The sequence below is a fragment of the Odontesthes bonariensis genome, chromosome 18 (genome assembly GCF_027942865.1).
Source record: "Odontesthes bonariensis isolate fOdoBon6 chromosome 18, fOdoBon6.hap1, whole genome shotgun sequence".
In the NCBI taxonomy this organism is placed as follows: Eukaryota; Metazoa; Chordata; class Actinopteri; order Atheriniformes; family Atherinopsidae; genus Odontesthes; species Odontesthes bonariensis.
Genome location: NC_134523.1, coordinates 15372491 through 15390810, shown reverse-complemented (window position 1 = coordinate 15390810; position 18320 = coordinate 15372491). Strand labels below are relative to the sequence as shown.

Sequence of the window (18320 nt, the reverse complement as noted above, 5' to 3'; positions counted from 1 at the left end):
AGTTGTTCTTTTTATCTCTTTGCATGAAGCAAGGATACTTGTTTCTTCCTCTTTTTTCAGTGTTGATGCTAAGCAAAGCTGACTGCCTCTAACAGTTTTACAGTTGCATTTACGCTGACCATAATTCAGTGCATTATCCAGCCTCTCGTATTTAAGTGGCTGAACGGCTCAGCAGTAATTACTCGTTGGGCTGCTGAGACTTTTCTGGAGAAAATCAGTCACGGGCTTCAGGAAAGATTTCTCATAAATTCAGGGGACCCGTTCCCACAGAGCCTGATAAATTTCAAGCAGAGCTGTGAGGGGAGCGCTCAGGACAGCAGATGTTTGACTCTTGTTTCCAACAGCTGAGTCTGCACACTGACTTTATTTTAAACACCACCATCTGGTTAGGATAGACTCGGCCCATCTTTCCCCTCTTTTTTTTTTTTTTTTTTTTTTTTCCCCAGCTGGCTCTGCTCTCTGCCTCCCCTATCTGTCCGATTCTTCACAGATTTGATCCTAATCGCTGCCATCTGCTCACATGACAGCCAGATTCATTCTCCCTCTCGGTTTCTTCCCTGTTTCTCTTACAACTTTTTCAGCTCTTTCCTCTTTTGTGCTCTAGCTTTTGTTCTCTGTTTGTTTCTCATTTTTTTCTTCGTCTCCTCTCCTTTGCTTTGCTTTTGCTTTTGCTTTGCTTTGCTTCCACTCCTCCTCCGCCACAGTTAACTCCCTGCAATCCAGCTGCTCTTACACAGACAGATATTGACAACACATGCTCAGCTGACGCTCTCTGCCAAGTGTTTGTGTGTGAGAAAGAGGGCAGGAGGGAGAGAGGGACAGCGAGGAGCTACGTGGGTGTTACTTTGAGTAGGAGTTGTTGAAACTCTGTTAGCTTCTTGCTTCTTTCCAAGCTTCGTGTTGTTTTGTTTTTGGCGTTGGGCTTAAATCTTGTACGTGAGTCATATTCGTTTTACGTGTTTGTATGACTTGTCTGTTTTTCCTCGTATTCTTACTTTTTGTATCTAACATTGCAGAGACCGATGACTATGCGGAGATAGTTGATGAAGAGGACACATACACCATGCCCTCCAGTAAGTCACTTTTAAATCTTCTTCTTTGCTTGACAGTGATCAGCTAAATGAATTTGTTCTCATGAGATCAGCTGTAGTTGAACTCGACGAGATCGCTGAAACTTGCTTGTCACCCTGTTGCTAGTCTGTCAAATGTTTTCATCCTCAAGTGAACGTTTGTTTTCTTTTCTGTTGTTTAATAATCAGCGTGGTGTGTGAGTCTTTTCCAAGATGCTCACACACACAGCCAACCAGAGAACTTGCTTTAACCTTTGATTGGAAATGCAGCAGGTATCAAATTCAGGCCAGTTTCCTCATTTTCTCTAAACAGTAAAGGAGGCTACAAATCATACGGTACACGCGTGGTTCACAGAGACGCATGACATCTGTCAGATTCATTCATGTGTCCTTTAAAACCCTGAATATGCTGGTACGCTTGGCTGTAGTTCTGATAGCAACTGTGGCTTTTGTCCTGTGCTCCGATACTTTTAATATGGATGTTTTGGCCAGTGCAGCATAGTTATGTATTTAATTGCGTGGCCAACGTTTTAAATGGACTGTGTTCTCCTTTCCTCCAGTCTTTTTCTGTCTTTCTCCATTTTCCTTTGCTTGTCTGCCTTTATTTTTCTTTTTTGGTCTCTCCAGCTTAGCTTTTTTTGTCTCCTTCTTTCTTTAACTTCCTCTAATCAGACTCTCTGCAGACTTTTGACATATTTTCCACATGTGTTCACGTCAGGTCTTTTGTGTAAATAAAAATGAAACCGTTAAATAAAGATAGGTTTAAAGCAAACTTACATTTTTAATCATTCTGTGGCAGTGTTTTAATTAATTTATTAACTAAATGTCTGATATGGTGTGTATGTTTTCTGAGCTTTTTTCAACCTCAAGCTGTGTGGCTCTCCCCTCTTCATCTGTCTTTCTTCCTCTTTTTCCCACCGCCAACACAGTCAGCTATGGAGTAGTTGAAGGTAAAACTCCCTGTCTCTCATTTTGTCCCAAAATGCCTTGAGTTTTTGTATTTTATTTCTTTTCCAGACCCTTCCTACATATTTTTATACTTTAACAACAGGCAGTGCAAAAGCACGGGTTTTTCTTTGTTGGCATCACCCATTAGAGCCAGTAATGTAGGAGATAGTTGCTTAACTATCACCGGTTTACATGTTTGAAGACTTCTCCGGAATCCCCCCCTCACAAGTTTAATATTACTGGTCAAAGAAATTCTGCAAAGACTCAAGGTACCTCACATTGAGTTTGTTGTTTACTTGTGGTCGTCTTGTGTTTGTGGAGGCCACGGGTCATCCAGGTGAACTCGGGTGTTCGAACCGACAGGGAGAGCTGACCCATAAACAAAACAAAGATGCTGCTTCTTCAAAATCACTATTTGGGAACATCATGGCTCTTCAAAACCTCACGATTTAAACAACCTCACTCCATTTGTGTTGTTTATAGGCTTGGCTCTCGTTGCACCCTCCTTTTTCCCCAAAGCCTTTATGTATGGTCATGTTTGTTTCAGATCTCTGTGGTTTTTTTGTTGTGTTTTAAAGAATTTTTAATTTCCTCAAAGTGAATTACAGGATGGATTAATTGCAGTAAATCATTGTAATGGAATGTGTTTTGGTCACAGTTAAATTGGGCTTGTGCGCTTTTAATAATTGGTAATGTACGTTTTTTTTTGTAAGTCACAATGGCTGCACTTTGTTTAGGTAATACACTCTTAAACTTTGATAGGATAAAGACCCGACAGTCAACTTCCTGTATAAAGCTCTTAAACCCAGTTTTTAGTCTGTTTTTGGTTCAGTTGGTCGTCAGCTGACGTTGATACATCTCTGTCGAAATGTTTCGTGACCTTTTCAACAAAACCGAAATGTCAATAGAAGGTGAATGTCAAATTAAGTTAAAATGTCAAAGCATGTGGTTTTCTGTTGCAAAACTGAGCACTTTTGTTCAATTTCTTGTGGATATACTGGGTCTGTTCACCAGTCAGAACATTACACTGCGAGGACCTGCAGCCAGACGCAGGTGTTGTTTTAGAAATGGACTCATGAGCCCTCCGACTGAATTCAACTCAATTAATCATTTAATTAAGAACTACTTGTGGTTCCCTGGAGTAGACAGTGAGACTGGGCTGCACATGTTTTGAACCTCGCATTTGCCTCTTTAATGGTTTTACTTTATGTTGCAGATTGCATGTCGGTTACACGTTAGTTAAGTTAAAGGTGATCCAGCAGTGGGTGGGGTTTATTTCAAAAGATGACAGTTTGACTGCCAGGTATCTAAGTAGTGCATAAAAGTCTTTGCAAATTTGTCTGTGACAAAGCGAATGAATGAAATGAAAATACGTCCATGTATTTGTCTACGATCTGCAAAGCATCAACAGTGTGGTCGAAAAGAAGCATGTGAAAGCCGTGTTTTTCCAGCATTCCCAGAGTAAGGAAAAACGGCAGATAAAAGAGCTTAACTCACTTTTCCCACTTTTTTCTCTTCCTGTCCTCCTTCTCAGCCCGGGACTATGAAATCCAGAGGGACAGGATAGAGTTGGGTCGCTGCATTGGAGAGGGTCAGTTTGGCGATGTTCACCAAGGAGTCTACAACAGTCCAGTATGTGCAAATTTACACACATCATGTATAAACACTTCTGTTAAAGCAGAAAAATGTAATTTCTTCTGCTGATTTCAACCCATTTAATGCTGTGATATCAGTAATCCGTTAACTTGTGTTTGGTGTGTTATGCAGGACAAACCACCGCTACCTGTCGCCATTAAAACCTGTAAGAACTGTACCTCTGACAGCGTGAGAGAAAAGTTCCTTCAAGAAGCTTGTAAGACCTCACTCTGTGCACCAGCTTTCTGCCACTGACACGTTATCATTTCATAAGAGCCGAATGTCTTGATAAGCTTTTGTTTTTCCTGTAGTAACGATGCGTCAGTTCGACCACCCGCACATCGTTAAGCTGATAGGAGTGATCACAGACAACCCAGTGTGGATCATCATGGAGCTGTGCACTCTTGGAGAGGTGTGTGTTTGAGGGTGTTCTGCTTCTTGTTAGTCGTGGTAGCGGGTTCCAGAAAAGCCCGACCGAAGAGCAGCTTTTCTGCACTGTCACCATTGTTTTTACCTTTGGTCCATCAAAGTGGAGACATGCATTGACATCGTGTGTACTTCACTGTGTGTACACTTTGTGAAACTGGGCCATTCATCTTTAGCTCTGCGTATTCATGCATATTCTTTCTGTCTGTCTGTAGTTGCGGTCGTTCCTTCAGGTGAGGAAGTACAGCCTCGACTTGGCCTCGCTCATTCTGTTTGCCTACCAGCTCAGCACGGCACTGGCCTACCTGGAGAGCAAACGCTTCGTCCACAGGTAAATACACAAACACACACCCACGCTCACATCAGAAAAGATGCATAGCCTTATCAAGTAATGATATCAGCATCATAAAGTAAATTGAGATAAATATTGTCTTTACGGCAGGTGATTTTGTACTTTTCATTAAACATGACGATTTAATGAGTTCTTATTTCTTATGTAATCTTCCACTGCCGCCTTCAGTTTGTCTACACTGCGTAATGGACAGTATCATTATAGATGAGCAGTAAATGGAGATTTCTCAGACTCATGAATTATCATTGTGTCATCAGTGACCAGTTCAGTGTTTCATAGCTTTGATTTTCACAACCATTTAGGGTAAAGTGTTGCAACGGGCCTCAGTTTACATGAAATAACTAAACATTTTTCTTAGTGTTTGTAATTCTGATGGAACAAAGATTTTACTTTTGCAATCCAGACTCTCAATTCCACAATTCCAGTCATGGAGAGAATACAAATGCAGCTTTAAGCCCAAATACAGATGTTTCACAGTACATCTCTCTTGCGCTCGTATAAGTGACGTACAGTATGCAGCAGGATTCAGGCCTCAGCACATCTGCTTATGTGTTACAGGGATATTGCAGCACGCAATGTGTTGGTCTCCTCTGTTGACTGCGTGATGCTTGGAGACTTTGGTCTGTCACGATACATGGAGGATAGCTCTTACTACAAAGGTAATTAAACATAGTCACTTATAAATCACACAGTTTATCAGGTGACATGTGACAGTTTGTCAAAGTTTTCACCTTCCTTTGTTCAAACACTGATTAATGTGTCCAACTGACTCTTGTACAGATGAAATCTGATTTATTAGCAGTGTCAATACTCTCAGTTACAGTTACTGCCTGTCAGTGCACCAGTGCTTTACCGCCATCTACTGGTGACATCAGTTTACATGGTACCAAATCAGGGCGTTTCTCTAATTAAAAAACACCAACACCTTTTTGACTGAACTTTAAATTTTATGTTGTGAACATCGCCCTCTCCGTGACATCTTAACGCTGGAGCTAATTTTAATGTGTCTCCATGTTTGTGTGCCTCAGCTTCTAAAGGCAAACTTCCTATTAAGTGGATGGCTCCTGAATCCATCAACTTCAGGAGATTCACCTCTGCCAGCGATGTGTGGATGTTCGGTGTGTGCATGTGGGAGATCTTGATGTACGGCATCAAACCCTTCCAGGGCGTGAAGAACAATGACGTGATTGGCCGGATAGAGAATGGCGAGAGACTGGCTATGCCCCCCCAGTGTCCACCCACCCTCTACAGTTTGATGACCAAATGTTGGTCGTATGACCCAAGCAAGAGGCCCCGATTCACTGAACTCAAAACACAACTCAGGTAACAAGATATTTCAGCTGATGACCGTTATACTGATATTGTGATATTCTAATACTTATACTCCAAGATATTTTTGATTTTTTAGTATTTAAAGTGTCCTTGTAGAATATTTTACAAATAAGTATATTAACTTAATATCATTTGTTTTGTAACTACTTGTTTATTGAAATAATAAACTGTTGTTAAAATTAAAGATCAGTGTCCAGTGAAGGAAAATGAGTTTCTTTAAATGCACTTTAAGCATTTAAATTGTAAGAGTTTTCTTATTTATCGTAAGCGTTTTATCCTAAATGTCCCTGATACGTAATGTTTAAGGTCAACACCGAGAGTAAATCCCAAAATCTGTCGCAGGAAAACTGAGTCAGTCGTTTACTAAGTGCAATTATGAGTGGGTGTAAATGTGCCAGTGTAGAGCAATGAATGTAAATATGGTGCAAGGATTGGAGAAGGTATGCTCCATCTTCGTCTGTCCATGCAGTTTTTAATACATGGTTAATTGTCAGCTCTTCTCTCAAACAAACATGTTTGATTTCACTTATTCTTTAAAAATGAAAACATTTGGGGCGGTCAGTGGCGTAGTGGGTTAAGCAGCCGCCCCATGTACAGAGGCTTAGTCCTCGATGCAGCGGGCCCCGGTTCGAGTCCCGCACCAAGCGGCCCTTTGCTGCATGTCTCCCCTCTCTCTCTGCCCCCTGCTTCCTGTCTCCAAATGTGCTGTCATTAAAGGCATAAACCCCCCCCCCCCCAAAAAAAAAAATGAAAACATTTAAGGAGCTCCTCTTATTGATCTTTGACCTGCAGTCCACCCGTAAATGAGTAAGCACACAACCTAAAAATTTAAAAATGAATACATCTGTTTCTGACCCTGTGATTTCTGTAGCACCATACTGGAGGAAGAAAAGCTTCAACAAGAAGAGAGACTTCGAATGGAGATGAGGAGACAGGTCACTGTCTCCTGGGACTCTGGGGGCTCTGATGAAGCACCGCCTAAAGTAAGAGTGTGACGACAGAGCGGCCTTTTTTAATCTGTTGTGTCACTGTAGTAATGGCTGACTAACACCATCATACTGACCTCTCTCTGTAGCCCAGTAGACCAGGTTACCCCAGTCCTCGCTCAAGTGAAGGATTCTTCACCAGCCCCCAGCACAACCACTTCCCGGTAACTCCACACCACCACCAATAGCACACACACAGGGAGGCACACATCTTTTAACAGTGAGGAAACTGGGCTCCTGTCATCCACGGTGACTGCAGCAGGATTTTCCTCTGGCAGAGAACAATTAAAACCAACCATTCATAATCTTCTTAAGGAATTCCCTGCTTGTACTTTTTCATTGAAATGCTGAGCCTACTAAATATTTGAGTTGTCAATATCTTTCCTACTTAGTCTTGAGGTGGTTGTCTGTTTTTTAAAAACTGATTCCTATCTGTATACTGGAAGAATCTGATCTAATTATTAAGAAAGTATATCAGTGTCTGAAAGTACCCACTTGTTCGCCATCATTCCAACAAAGGCCAACCCAGCAAACTTCGTATTAACGCTGAATTAACTCAGAAGTCTGGACTGTCAGATAGATGCTGTCCGGCATCTGTCAAAGTTGGAGAGAGAAACGTGAAAGCAGACAAAATGAGGGAGCCTTTGAGCGCCCTCATTCCTCTCCTCATAAACGGAGCAGACAGGAGGCATTTCCTGTAGCGCTAAAAGCCACTCACTCTTGGACACGCAGACACTCACAAATCAAAGCCATTCTTCAGCTCTTATGGCAATAAGCTGCTCTTGTTCTCATCCTTATAAGGAGTTTGTGTATGATTAAACTGCTTTTTAAGTCCAACATAATCATAGTTTAGAATCCCATCTGCACATTTTAGTATGTGTTACACACCAGAATGAGTTTATTTCAAGGATGTATAACATGCATCAAATCATTGCTTGAGATCAGTGAAAAGTGCGATTTTTTTTTTTTCTCTCTTCTTTTTTTTTCTTTATAGATTTCATTTCTAAATATGTTTATATTTACATCTGTGTCTTAATGTTATTTATATGTAGTTTTTTTTGCTCTGCTGGATAAAAAGCACACTATGAAAAACAGTCTAAACCACACCTTTTTCATCAAAGTGCTCCTGTTTATTGTATACAATCATATAAATGGTTGCAATATGGCAAAAAAACCAAGAGAAAGGGATCTTTATACGGTGTTATTTTATAGTTGCAAGGGATCCCCGTGTCTATTCTTTTGTCTCTGTGTCTTTGTCCACTTCCAGCCATCAGCTCACGGCGGTGTTGGAGGCAGCTATCCTCCCTCTGATTCATGGAATCAGCACAGACCCGAACATACTGCACTGTGGAGCCCAAACATAGAGGTACACACACACACACACACACACACACTGACTGAGAGATGTCTCTTTTTGGGACATCTCAGGGCTTCTGTTGAGCTCGCTCCTTCAATTTCAAAATCAGTGCTCCGTCTGTAAATCAGACCCTTTGAGAATGTTTTACTTTTTTTTGCCAATTTGGGTCATTGTCCCTGAAAAATAGGAGCTGGCTGCAAGGAATTGTAAAAATATCTAAATTAATGGCATGTTCCATCATGATATTCCTGTGAGGTAATGAGAAAGTTCAGCCAGTTCTCTTTGTTTCCACCCTGCAATTGAGCTTTTTTAATATTTTTTTTAATAATAATTCCTTATTATGTTTTATACTTTATTGTGAGTATCTTACGATTCACCTGGGGTGAAGTTATTTTTCTACTGAGTCCCCAGTGCAGGGGAATCAACCAACAGTTATTATTATTATAGAATATTATTCTGCATCCTCTACTCTTTAATAATTAAATTTAAGAATATTCAAAAGTTAAAAGAAGAACAGTTCACATTGAAACACCTGCGTTTCTACAGGAAGGTGGATGTGTAGGCCAGGCTCTGATGGAGGAGAGGCTGATGATGCAGCAACAGCAGATGGAGGACGACCAGCGGTGGCTGGAGCAGGAGGAGAGCCTCATGGTAATTGCAGAGACACAAATGCAGAGTTAATCGTCCACCAAAGCCAGAGCTTAGGCTGACAAATAAGACCGGTGCCATTTTTTTGTCAGTCAGCAGGATTGCGAATAAATAGGCAAGATTTATTTTCGGAAAAATGGAGAAGCAGGGGCGAAGGCATTGGATTAGCACATGATGCACCCTTCAAATGTGGTCTTAATTTACATGAGCTACTTCCTCTGGTAACAAATCTTGAAGTGTACTTTTTGTTCTGGTTATTCAGATCATGGATCATCACACGACTTTGCACTCCCCTCCACTATTGCGGAGATGTGGGGAAATAAAGTGACGATTGCAACAATCGGTCACAACATTAAAACAACTGAGGTGATGAAATCAGGGCTCAGGGCATTCATGCCATGCATCGACACCGACAAACCAGATTTAAGAAAGCCAAGTGGCTTCTTATCCCATACTATAGTTAGGAGGTTGTGTGGTCATCTGTCATTCTGTCGTAGATAAAACTGTAAAAGTCCTCTGAAAATATACTCACGGCTCTATATAAATGCACAGAGAATGGGTCAACAATATTTAAGAACAAATGTGTGAATGTGAAAATTAACTACAGCTTTAAGAGCACACTTCTTCCACACAGTTTAATCAAAACTTTGAACCGACTCAGTTATGCATGCTTGATTTATCTCATCAGGCGCAGAAGTCTCCCAAAGCAGCCAAAACACTGCTTTTTACATAACAAGTCTGTTTTTCTTCTCTGTTCAGGTCAGAATGCTTCTCTTCTCACTTTCATGGGCTGTTTTTCATTTTTCAACCAAATGTGGGAGAGATTAAAGAAGAGAGAGTAAAAAGTGTTGGAAAAGCAACGTTTCCTTTCTTCATCTATCAGTTATCTTACAGATATGTGCAGCCAGATTGGCATATTTCAAACGTCTCAAAAAAATATTCTTAAGCCGGCGACCTCGCATTATGTAACTGTTACTGTCTTCAGACACCTGGACATATTTTTGTTTAGACAGCAGTCTTACGGCCCTGGCCTTTGACACCTATGGTAATAGATAATTGAGTAAATGTTCCCTGTGTGGTTGATGAACTGTCACATTAATTAAATGACCTTTCATTCCAGTGAAAGTTTGTTTGTCTGATCATTCAGGCAGACAGAGAGGATGTGCACGATGGGCTGGTCTAACGTGCACAGTGCCGATTTCTCAAAGAGTGCTTATCTCTCAAGAACACAGATATTATCTAAAGATGAACCATGAAAAGCTCAGTGAAACAATATAAATAATACAAATTTCTACTGTGAACGCAAACAGGGAATTCATTAAGTTGATTTAGACAAAAGTGTGAGGTTCAGGATCTTATTTATTCCACTGCTAAATGTGAAAAAGTAAAATATCCAATCCAGGATTCTTAGGGCACGTGACAAATATTGATTATTAAAGATTTAGGAGATATCTTTAAATGAAAAAAGTCTAATTCTTCTTCAATGCTACCAGACAAATGAATGAAAATTAAAATGAGATTTTTCTGTGTAAAATTTCTTGGAAAAGTCTCTTTAAAAGTATCAGTAAGGGGGCAGGTTAGGTTAAGACAATACATGTGACTGAAGTGATGTCTTTAGAGAAAAGAAAATTCATGTTTCCGGTGCTTGTGCACAGGGCGAGGGTCCAGGTGGCCCCTCTGTGGATTACAGCGTGCGGCCAAGATATTTGTGTCTGAGCTGACTGAGCACACCAACTGCACAAAAAAGCAAGCATAGCAGAGAAGAATAGGAGCAGAAAATGGCATGGATGCTTGTTTTAAGGACAGACTTTGATCAGATGCACCATCATCCGGTCCTCCACAACGTAGACCGATTACATGCCCATGTATGGGAAGCTTTAGCTCAGCTGACCCAAAGAGAAAAGGGCATAAAATCGCATGAGTCCCAGTCGGTTTATGCACGTGGGCACGAAAATCGTGTACCCGCCTGAACAGTTAGACTTTAAAGTAAATGTTCTTACCCCTTAATTTGCCCTGATTATCACTCTTGTGTGTTACTTGTTAGGTGTTTGATAGGTTCATTGCTTAGTCTAAAATACCATTGAACATTAATGATCAAAATCCGCTTGAAAGCTGAAGTTAAATCTTCTGTCAGGAGAAACGGAGACATGTGGGGTCTTTAGCTTTTGGACAAATGAGGGATGGATTTGGCAGGATGGAGCTTAAATAGTGGAGAACGTGTCAGAAGTTTATAGAAGATTTTAAAAAAATTAATTTCTCCTGGTGAAATGTGCATGTTAATATGTGATTAATTAATGTAGGGTCAACAAAGAGAAGAACAAAATAACAAGGAAAGTACAAGAGGAGGACAGAGGGAGGGAGAAAGGAAGTGGGATTGGCAAGAGCAGTGGAGAGGGAGGACTGAGTGTGGACTCACCCGTCAGAGGGAGATGCAGAGAGATGGAAAGAGTGGGAGGGAGAAGGCTGGATCTTTTCTCTCCAGGATTTTGTCTCTGTGGTTCAGTGGAGCTTTTCCTCCTCTGGAAAAACTTTCACTCTTTCTCTGTCTATGTCCTCCTCCTCCATTCCCCTCTGACTCACTTCTTCTCTTTCTCGGTTCATTTCTTTGCGTAGTCTACCAGTTTCTCTGTCCACCATCCCTCCTTATGCTTTAAGCTTTTCCATCGCTCCCCTTGTTACACTCTCTGTCCCCATCTCCGCTCTTCTTTCGATGGCCTCCACTCTCTGCGTTCCACCTCCCGACTTCTTCAGGCTCTATTCTCCCAGGATGCATCTCTTCAAGGCGTGCTTCACCAAAACGGTACTGAAACAGAAAGAGAGGGAGCTGGAGTTGGTTCCAGTTTTGAAGTTTCATTGCTGGCAGCAACAGAAACTTCAGACGTGGCATTATCTGCGTATCCGGGGTTGCCTTTGTGTGCAGCTCTTCTTCTTCACTGACCTGGTGATGATGTTGGCTTTCTGAGACAGGTGGTGTTGACTTGTGCAGTTTGAACTCTGCAAAAACACTTTTGCTGGTTTTGTTTTTTTTTGGAGCAAACCTGGAATCGTAAATGGGAAGCTGGATGCTGTTCTGTTATTGTGTCTCGATTGGACTCTCGTTAAATGTATTTGGGAATCAAATTTAAAAAATGTTTTTAAGCTGAAATTCTTGAAACCGCTTGCATCTATATTTCATATCGACATTTCTCCAAATGTATGCAATAGTTTTGTTCATGTGTATGTGTGTGTGTTTGCTGCAGAAGGCAGAGCCCAGAAACAGCAGAGGCAGCATCGACAGAGAGGACGGCATACTGCAGACACCGGTCAGTCACTGTGTGCATGCATGCGAATATCTGTTATTACTTAAGAAATAGTAGACTCACTTTGGATTTTGTTGAGCTGCTTCAAAGCAGAACTGACTTTTTAATCACGGGCACACAGTTATTAATAAAACGAGAACATTTCAGGTCAAACAGAGGGGAAGTGACGATGTGAGACAGAGAAAGAGTAACGGAGAGGTGGAGAAAGACTTACAGAGAGGGCAAAGGAGGGAATGCTTTCAGTGCGCCCGACTGACAGACGGGGATGAGAAAACGCAGACACTGGGAGAAGCAGAGAAAGTATTTCTGTCCATGTGCCATGAAGGGCACTGCCTACATACCAACGGCTTGACCACAAGGCACCCATGGGAACTTTAAGCCCAGAAAAGAGAGAACTCGACTTGTACTGAAAAGCAAAATCTCAGCTTCAGACTGATCAACTCTCCAGACCTTAAACTGATGCACCTATCACTGGAGAGATTTCTGTATGCAGCTGTGATGAGATGGAATATTTTCTTACATTCTTCACGAGAAATAAGTACAACCCCTTATTAAAAAACAATAAAAAACATAACAAATGTTGAAAGTGAGACATTTTACTGTTTCATGAGATATTTACTTACTTGTGAAATGATAAAATGACTCACTTTCTAACTTTTTTGTTTGGATTTGTGGTTGTATTAGATTTCCCTATTCAAAGACTTTGTCTCCTTTTAATTGGTATTTAAAGGACCGTTGAAAGTCTGACAGAAAAAAAGTCAGCCAACACTAAACTGTGTGTGTGTTTGTCTGCACAGGGTGGAAGTCAACACATCTATCAGCCTATCGGGAAACCAGGTGAATAGAACAATTAGCATCACACAAACATACTTCAGTAAAAGTATGCAAACTTACCAGGATTACAGTTCAAAAACGCCGCTTCCTCAGATTGTAAAAAGAGTCATTTATTGATTGTGCAAGTATGAGAATGTATACATTGTTGATCTTAGTAAGAGAAATGAGGTGTAGAAAGAAACACACTACTTATGTGATATGTATTAAGATCGACAGCAGAATGACAGTAAACAATGAACAAAAGAAAGTTAACAGTATGTACAGATAGATGTGCAAAAATCCAAATTATTAACAGTGACTTTCATCATTTGCAGAACATGTGGCCCCTCCTAAGAAGCCGCCCCGTCCTGGAGCTCCTGGTCACCTCGGCAACCTGGCCAGTCTCTGCCCTGTGGACAGCTACAACGAGGGAGTCAAGGTACTTATGAACACGAGTTTTAAATAAAATGTTCAGGCGTAGCTGATTCTGTGAACAGAAGTTCTTCCCATGGCACCTAATGGAAATGTGGCTGCTCTGTGTTTGGTTTGCCCTCCCCTCTAAAGTTTTTACTGTGGTTCTTAATTTAAGTATTAGGCATTGTGCTGAGGGGTTGTATGCTGTGCCTGGTCATACCTTGCTTGTGGTTGGCTTTAGCCTAATGTTCTTCCCCTTCTTCTCTCCCCCTTCACATATCCTCCCCCTCTGTTTTTAACATCCACCCATCATCATTTCAACACCCTGTTATCCTCTTTTTCTGACCTGTTACTCTCTATCCAACACCTGCCCCGCTTATCACACCCTGTGCTCTCCAATCCTTTTCAACCTCTTCTTGGCAAACCCCCTTCCACCCAAACACGACCCATAGCCGTGGAGGGTAAGCTGATCGATGCGCGTCTCATCGCTATAGCGTTAGTTAGCTGTCAATCACCATCACGTCCATGCTAAATCAAGTCTCATCATTCACAGTTTTAGTGACTTTTCTTCACCAGAGACAAAACAAGAAGGAGGGACATGAAATCTTTCTTCCTGTTCCCATTTAAAGTTGAAGCTACCACTACTTGCATGCTTATGATCTGGTTATATGTAAGTGGTATTATTATATTTCTATTCTTTGCATGAGTGGAAGGTGCATTTCTGGTGAAGAAAAAGCTTAAAAGTGTCATATTTACCACCTATGTTGTAGCAATGATCAGTAAAACTGTAGGAAACTGACCAAGCAAATTTAGATTAGAAGTTAGATTAGTCTGTTCCCTGAATATAGATTGTGTGGCATATAAACATCCTCTTTCAAGGCTTTTCCATATAGAGGCAACAGAAGTTGTCGACCAACATTAGCAGAGAATCTTTATTCAGTAAATGTTGTATGTGAGAATTTTATTATTTATTCACTAGCTGTTTTTTTTTAAAATCTAAATCAGACTTCACCCTTTCCATAATTTAAGTGTCCACTCGACTGCTGCACCACATCTTTTAAAAGCTTAGACAGAAGTAGCTCCATCAACATCTGTTAAACCTGCATTGAGGGATTTTTATTTTTCAGTCATGTTAAAGATGTAAATCTGTGTTGTTGCTTGGAAGAGCAAGACCCTCATAAACATGAAGCAGAGCTCCAGAGTAGACTTACTGTTGATGTAAAAATCACTTCATGCAGGTTGAACTTTGTGTGAAACAGTCATCCTGAACTAACATCCAACATGCTCCTCACTCAATCCTCGCAGAAGATCATTAATAATATGTAGCAACTAATGCATGTTAATAGAAGTAGGAAGCAGGGTTCCTCATGGTGTTTGAGGTTCTGTGCATCATCCAGTTTTTGTGTCCCCATACCGCCATCCAGTGTTGGGTCTTTGAAACTGCAGCCGCTGACACTGACCTAAGCAGAGCGCGCTTTGGGCAGTTTGAGCGACAACCAAATATTTACCCTTTTTACACAAAGACACTCTCTAAAAGAAATTCAAGTACAATTTTCACAACTCGGTTTGCGAGAGAAGTGATAGATTTACTGAAAAACATTGTGAATCCCTGAGGCACGTCCTCTGCTCTGTTGGTACAGCTGCAGCCTCAGGAGATCAGCCCGCCACCCACCGCCAACCTGGATCGCTCTAACGACAAAGTGTATGAGAACGTGACGGGGCTGGTCAAAGCTGTGATTGAGATGTCCAACAGGATTCAGCCTGCTGCACCCGACGAGTATGTCCCCATGGTCAAGGTAACTAACTGCCTGTTGGGTGCATGTTTCATTGAGAGAGTCTGAGGAAAACTATCTGAAACAGCTCTGAAAGTGTCATTTGTTTATGAGTAGCGTGCACAATTTGTGTGTGTGTGTGTGTGTGTGTGTTCTTATAGGAGGTGGGTCTGGCTCTGAGGACTCTACTGGCGACGGTGGACGAGACGATTCCCGTGCTGCCAGCCAGCACACACAGAGAGGTAAACACACACACACACACACACACACACACACACAACATGCGTCATTTGATGCTGCTTTTGCCCAAAAAAAACTCATACAGCAGACTGTATGAATGGAGCGATGAGAGGAATATAGACATATATTTACAACTAAATGAAACACTGTTGCTGCGGTTAGGACAAAAGAGGACTGCATACATGTTTAATTTTGCACAGTATAAACGTTTGTCTGCAGTCCAGCTGTACATAAAGCTCTTAAACTTTTAACGACATTTGAGTCGTGCTCCAGGCTGATTTTGCCATCTGACATATCATCAGAAAAAGAATTGGTGAGAGGAAGGTGCATTTTACGAAGGATTTCATCCAAAACTGTGAGCACAAGCTGCTTTACTGTGGGTTATGTGTTCTTTAGGCTCAACATATGTCACTAATCTGACTTTGTAGTACACCTCTATGCTCAGGTCACTGGACATTAGAGGTCCCCCACACAATGAAAAATGGTCAGAGAGATGTAATGAATATAAGTTCTCCCAACTTTTGATCATTTTTCTTTCTTTTTTTAAGTTCCTACTCTTTCGGAAACTTAAAACCTGACATCTGATCTCGACACTTTGTGCTCTCACAGATTGAAATGGCCCAGAAGCTGTTGAATTCAGACCTGGCGGAGTTGATAGCGAAGATGAAGCTGGCCCAACAGTACGTCATGACAAGGTAATTGAAAACAAAGTATAAATGTTTAACTGCTGTTTAAGTGACCTCTTCAGGCTTCAGGCCGACGGTCACACCATAACTACTGTTGTCTGTGTCCCGGACAGTTTACAAAAGGACTACAAGAAACAGATGCTAATGGCAGCTCACGCCCTGGCGGTCGATGCCAAGAACCTGCTGGACGTCATCGACCAGTCCCGACTCAAGATGATCAACCAGCCCCACCCACATTAGTCCAGGATCTAATCAAACTGTCGCAAGTGTGTGGAGGATCGGTGGGAAGATTGATGGATTTGTGGATGGACATAATGTTTGATATCTTCAGTGGATAGATGAAAACGACTGACTGAAACAATCAGCCCCCTCTTCTCCACCCTGAAAGATTCAATGCTTCCTTTCTCTCTGGGAAACAGTCACGATTTGGTCGATGTTGTGTTTTCTACTTAACTTTTATGGTTGGCTTATGTATCCAGAGAAACACTCTTCTTGATCATCTTCTTCTTTTCTTTTTTTTTTTGGAAAATCACTCATTATGCATTTTTAAACCTGAAGAAAGCAGATCAAAGAAAGGATTCGGAGGCTCACCTGAAGGACATAACACATGAATTAAACTCTGTATGCAGGAACTGGAACTGAAGAGCCAGCTCGAGGAGGATAATGAAGATGACTTCACAATGTTGTTGTTTTAAACGTGCTTTTATATCTTTAATTATTATTATTGCTCTCTGCCTGTACTCCTGCAGCATGTCGGTCTCCCTCTTGAACTTTTGTATGAGCAGAAGTGATTGATTTGCCAGTACAGCCGCTCATAAATGCCATCGTCACATCTCATTTCGCCCCCCTCTACAGAACTCTTTATCTCAGGTGGCATAACGGCTCATTTTCAAGAGTCAACTCTTCTCTTTTTTTACAGAGAAAAATATGAAAAACTGCCACATGCCACTTTTTAAGTTAACCTACGTGGTAAATATACAAAGAGGCTCTATTTTAACTCGTCTTTGAGGCATGCATTGTTATTGAATAATAGAGAGAGATGAAGGAGAGGAGAGTGGCGGGCCAGTGAGGGTGCCAATTATGATATACGGTAGTTATTCCTCTGCCAGATAAAAACTGCATGTGACTAAAAAGAAACGTTTCATTCCAAATGTCTTGATATTGCTCAACTTGTCTCTGAGAAAATTGTGAAAATCATGTTTATATTTATGCTGTTTATATTGAAGCCATATGTATCGACCCACCAGTCAAGACGTGGGTTTACTGTGTCCTTATATGTCCTTTAAAAACAAGCAGTTCAAGCTTTCAGACACATGCGGTGCAGTTTGACACTTCAGATCCTGTAACTGCATCTTAAACTCACCGTGAAATCATTTACACAAAAGAAAAACATTTTATAGATTTTTCTAAATGACTTTTGCTATCATGAGCTGGTTGGCGGTAATAAGAGGTCTCGATTAAGCGGATTATTATTTAAACTATCCCCTGTGGTCATCTTGTTTTCCGACCTTATCTTAATGCCTCTCTTCACCGGAGTTATTTATATTTTTGCTGCTTGTCTTCCTTTTATCTGGCACCTTACATATCTCCCTGTTGTCATCTATCCTTCCCTTCAGCGCCGTCTTCCTCTCCTGCCTCACTGATTTCTCTTGCTGTTCCCTCTCCCCTCTGGTGAGCAGTATTCTCAGGAAGGAGACACATGTACAGTTGCTAACCAAGCAAATAAAACACTGTTATTATTAAAAAGCATTGCCAGTTGTTGTTTTTGTTGTCTGCCCCTTGTGCTGTCGTTTTAATCTTGTTAATGGCTTGTTTCATATGGCAGTTTTTCTGTGCCATCAGAGTTTGAATACGAATTTCTAATATTGAATTTTTACAGCATCAAAATCAGACTTTGAATTTGAAAAACCAACCGTGTAAAAAAAAATCAATTTCTAAAAACAAAAATCAGTGTAAAAAAAATTCAACATCTAAAAAAAATTCAGTGGAAAAAGAACCAGACTTAACATCTGGGTAAACAGGGAGAAGCAATCGATCCCTCAATATATAAATAAAAAATAAAAAAAATCATAAAATCAGCTCAGTAGATATTAGTAATATCTATTACTCAATTTTACTAACACAAATGGCAAATAAAGTAAACTCACTCACCGAAGCACCATCACCCGCGTTGGTGGACATGGCTAGGGATCAATAGCGATTGTGATCGTTGAAATCTTGAAAAGAAAGCTAAAAAAAAGACCTTGATGTGTCTTCCTTTTTTATATTATTGACAAACGAGGCAATTTGATTGACGTTTCTTATTAGCTGATCATTTAAAACTTTAGCTCAAGCTACATACA

At 40.9% G+C, this 18320-nt stretch overlaps 1 protein-coding gene across 12 annotated transcripts in view; it reads left to right on the top strand.

Annotated features, from left to right (window-relative positions):
* ptk2aa (protein tyrosine kinase 2aa) overlaps window positions 1-17736 on the top strand; it is a 59726-nt gene extending 41990 nt beyond the window's left edge. For 6 of the 12 annotated variants that reach the window (XM_075449652.1, XM_075449647.1, XM_075449649.1 and 3 more), the window contains 19 exons: window positions 1017-1073; window positions 2000-2020; window positions 3553-3650; window positions 3786-3870; window positions 3965-4065; window positions 4295-4410; window positions 4990-5090; window positions 5460-5754; window positions 6635-6746; window positions 6839-6913; window positions 8017-8115; window positions 8653-8757; window positions 11994-12056; window positions 12851-12890; window positions 13202-13305; window positions 14921-15076; window positions 15214-15294; window positions 15902-15987; window positions 16092-17736. In XM_075449652.1, the coding sequence (XP_075305767.1) occupies window positions 1017-1073; window positions 2000-2020; window positions 3553-3650; window positions 3786-3870; window positions 3965-4065; window positions 4295-4410; window positions 4990-5090; window positions 5460-5754; window positions 6635-6746; window positions 6839-6913; window positions 8017-8115; window positions 8653-8757; window positions 11994-12056; window positions 12851-12890; window positions 13202-13305; window positions 14921-15076; window positions 15214-15294; window positions 15902-15987; window positions 16092-16218 (1922 nt within the window). In that variant the 3' untranslated portion in view covers window positions 16219-17736. Of the gene's footprint in view, window positions 1-447; window positions 933-1016; window positions 1074-1999; window positions 2021-3552; window positions 3651-3785; window positions 3871-3964; window positions 4066-4294; window positions 4411-4989; window positions 5091-5459; window positions 5755-6634; window positions 6747-6838; window positions 6914-8016; window positions 8116-8652; window positions 8758-11993; window positions 12057-12850; window positions 12891-13201; window positions 13306-14920; window positions 15077-15213; window positions 15295-15901; window positions 15988-16091 lie in introns of those variants that run through there. The other 6 variants (XM_075449651.1, XM_075449650.1, XM_075449646.1 and 3 more) reach the window with 3 other exon arrangements.
* The last annotated feature ends 584 nt before the right edge of the window (window positions 17737-18320 follow it).